At 34.1% G+C, this 2,803-nt stretch overlaps 1 protein-coding gene across 1 annotated transcript; it reads right to left on the bottom strand.

Annotated features, from left to right (window-relative positions):
* Positions 1–5: 5 nt before the first annotated feature.
* Positions 6–2,753, bottom strand: LOC111375874 (BEL1-like homeodomain protein 4; the record flags this gene model as incomplete). The annotated part of the gene is made up of 2 exons (XM_022998786.1): positions 2,618–2,753; positions 6–209 (listed from the first exon to the last, which is right to left on the bottom strand). Coding segments are annotated over exons 1-2 (318 nt in total), but the record flags the coding sequence as incomplete, so codon positions are not given.
* Positions 2,754–2,803: the final 50 nt, after the last annotated feature.

Here is a 2,803-nt window from a genome sequence, read left to right as displayed (position 1 = left end):
GGGACATAGATTTCTGATCTTTGGCTAGACTGAGTAAATGTTGGTGGTGCTGAGGTGGTAACAGTGGTGGCTGCCGCCTCTGTCGTGGTGGAGGTGGCGGTGGGGCTGGTGGTTTGGTCCCGTGCCTCTTCTTTAGCCTCTTGTTGGTACATTTCTTCTATCATTGGTTTCCACAACCGAACCCTAGCATTAATGAACCAGTTTGAGACCTGAAATTAAGACAAAAACAAAACAAAAATCGTGAAATCATAATATTCAAGAATTAATGCACTTTCAGTGACAGATAGATTAAATGACTCATAGGAATTTAATGATGTTATGTTATTGTCTCCATTCAATAATAATAATAACTGCAGAAAAGTAAAACCTACAATCTAATAAAGCCCACCAAAATTATCCCAGTCTATCTAAGAATGTGTTGATTTTTGTTAGTGTCTGTTTCCCCAATACGCTTTTATAATTTGGCACATTACATAATAATTAGAGAATGAGAAGATGTTAATGTGTTAAAAAATGTGTTGTCATAGTTCATGTTGATATAGCCCTTGATTAGGGTTCTAGCAATGATGTTTCATGGTGGATAATTAATAATGATTCTTGAAAAGTATCAAGGTGCAATTTCCAGGGAGGGTATGCTATTAAACAAAAAAGATAAATCTTCCCAAGGCCCCGTTGACATCTCCGGGCTTTCTAACGTTGCCATCAACCTCCGCATCCCTTTTGTCATCGAGGTGCCATTCATGACTGTGCTAGGCTCTTTTTTTCATCATATGGGAAGGAAAAATAGCAAAAAATATCAAGTATGATTATTGATGGTAATTCTTGACAAATATTACATTCCACTATCTTATTTAAAAGCTTAAACTGTTGACATAAATGTGTCAGTCGCATCTAGATATATAGGTTTTTTTTTTTTTTTTCCCCATCAAATGCAATGAAAAACAACTAAATAAGTATGTTTTCACTTAAAGTACAGATCATTTACTGAACGTGTTTAGTGGCTTTCAATGTGCATCTGATGGAGGGGAAAGAGAGAGAAATTAGAATTGAAAAATAAAATTTAATGTCTCTATCTCCTGTACATGGCTCTGCACTTACTATTCAGTGTTTTCTATCCTTATCAGAGTTTATGGCTTAGTGTGAGTGTGAGTGTGAGTGTGAGTGTGAGCAGCATTATTTCTAAAGAATGTATTTTAGAATAGTAGATTGATCGACAATGTGTAGTTAAAATGATGTCAAATCATTGTTTAAAAATATATATATATTTTTTTCAAATAATATGGCTCAAACAGGGCCTAAAGTGTGGTGAAAGGCAAAAAAATAAAAAAAATAGTCAAGCTAGTTTGCCATATGATTTTGCCCACCTATTTGACAATTGCAATGTTGACAGCAGATGATTGGATGCAAAAACTAACTATTTTTTAAATAAGGCACCTCCAAGGAAGGTAGGCAAAATATTCTAGCAATGTAGCATGATTGATCATAAAAACAATTTTGGCTTTCCGCAAACAGGAATACATTTATAACTACTATAGAATACCTCATATTGGCATAAGATACCCAATTCTCATAGCCAACCAATCAACCACATGAGAAGAGGTAACACCTTTAATCTTATTCTCTTATGTAAATGTCCAGGAACACTGGAATTAGCTTTCATATTTAGAGCGAACTCTTATAATTTTTGTTACATATTTGTTCAACAATTATAATGAAAGGAAGAATTGGACGTATATTGTATACTGGGAAAAGGTAAAATCGATGTGAAATCAAAAAGAGGAGAAAATTGGGCATATGGGCATAATTTGTGCATCGACTCCAAGTCATGCGTGCGCATGGGCTTGGAAACAAGCCCTTAAGGCTGGTTTTCAATTTTGATTTCTGGTAATTTTTCATGAAAAATCCAAATTTTCATGAATGGTTGACACTATTTTGTAGGATGCGAGGCCATAATTTTCAATTACAAGTACATGAAATCATCAATTGAATCCATTTTGTAGAGTGTCATTATTCCAATTCATTTTCATATTCAAACTTTTAGCGTTGTTCAAGTTCTTGAAAGAAAACACAAGTGTTTAAGTACTTTATTCTTAAAGACTTGTTCAATTCTACAAAACATTTGTTAGTGAATCCCTTTAAGCACTCAAAATAATTCTAGAATGGGTAAATATCGTTTGAAAACAGCAATTACGTTTTTCGAGCCTAATTTCTAGTTGAATTAATCTCCTTGTACCAAATGTCTTACCTAATTTTTGACCGAATTGACAAATGACGCCCCCTATTGGAGGGGCGCCTGTCCACTCCAATAAAGACGCGACATTTGTCAATTCGGTCATCCATTTAATAAATGATTTTTCCCTTTCTAGTTTTGGTATTCTTGCATTATTGTGTTCTTTCAATGGAATCGTTTGTTTTCTGTCATATGGCCTTCAATGATAGAAAATCAGGGCTTAATTAATAACAATTAATTAATACCTAGAGTGATGCAATAAAAAACCAAAATCACGAAAAACTATTTCAGCAGAATTCAATCCATAATGAACTAGATTTTAATTTATTTACGATTCCATTGTGCATGCATCTGCAAAAGGACAAGGTGATTATTACAAAGACTAACCTGGTTTCTTGATAGACCAGTCTGTCGAGCCAACAAATGTTTATCTGCATCACTTGGGTACCTGAGAAGACACAAGGACATTCGATTCAGTGTCCTCTTCTGAACAGTATGCATGCATTAAAATTACGTAAATAAGCTTATTTACAATCTTTATTTTATTTATCTAAATTTCCTGTTTGGGCGTGA

This window comes from Olea europaea, unplaced genomic scaffold (genome assembly GCF_002742605.1).
Source record: "Olea europaea var. sylvestris unplaced genomic scaffold, O_europaea_v1 scaffold14260, whole genome shotgun sequence".
NCBI classification, from domain to species: domain Eukaryota; kingdom Viridiplantae; phylum Streptophyta; class Magnoliopsida; order Lamiales; family Oleaceae; genus Olea; species Olea europaea.
This window is presented reverse-complemented; position numbering and strand designations above follow the sequence as displayed.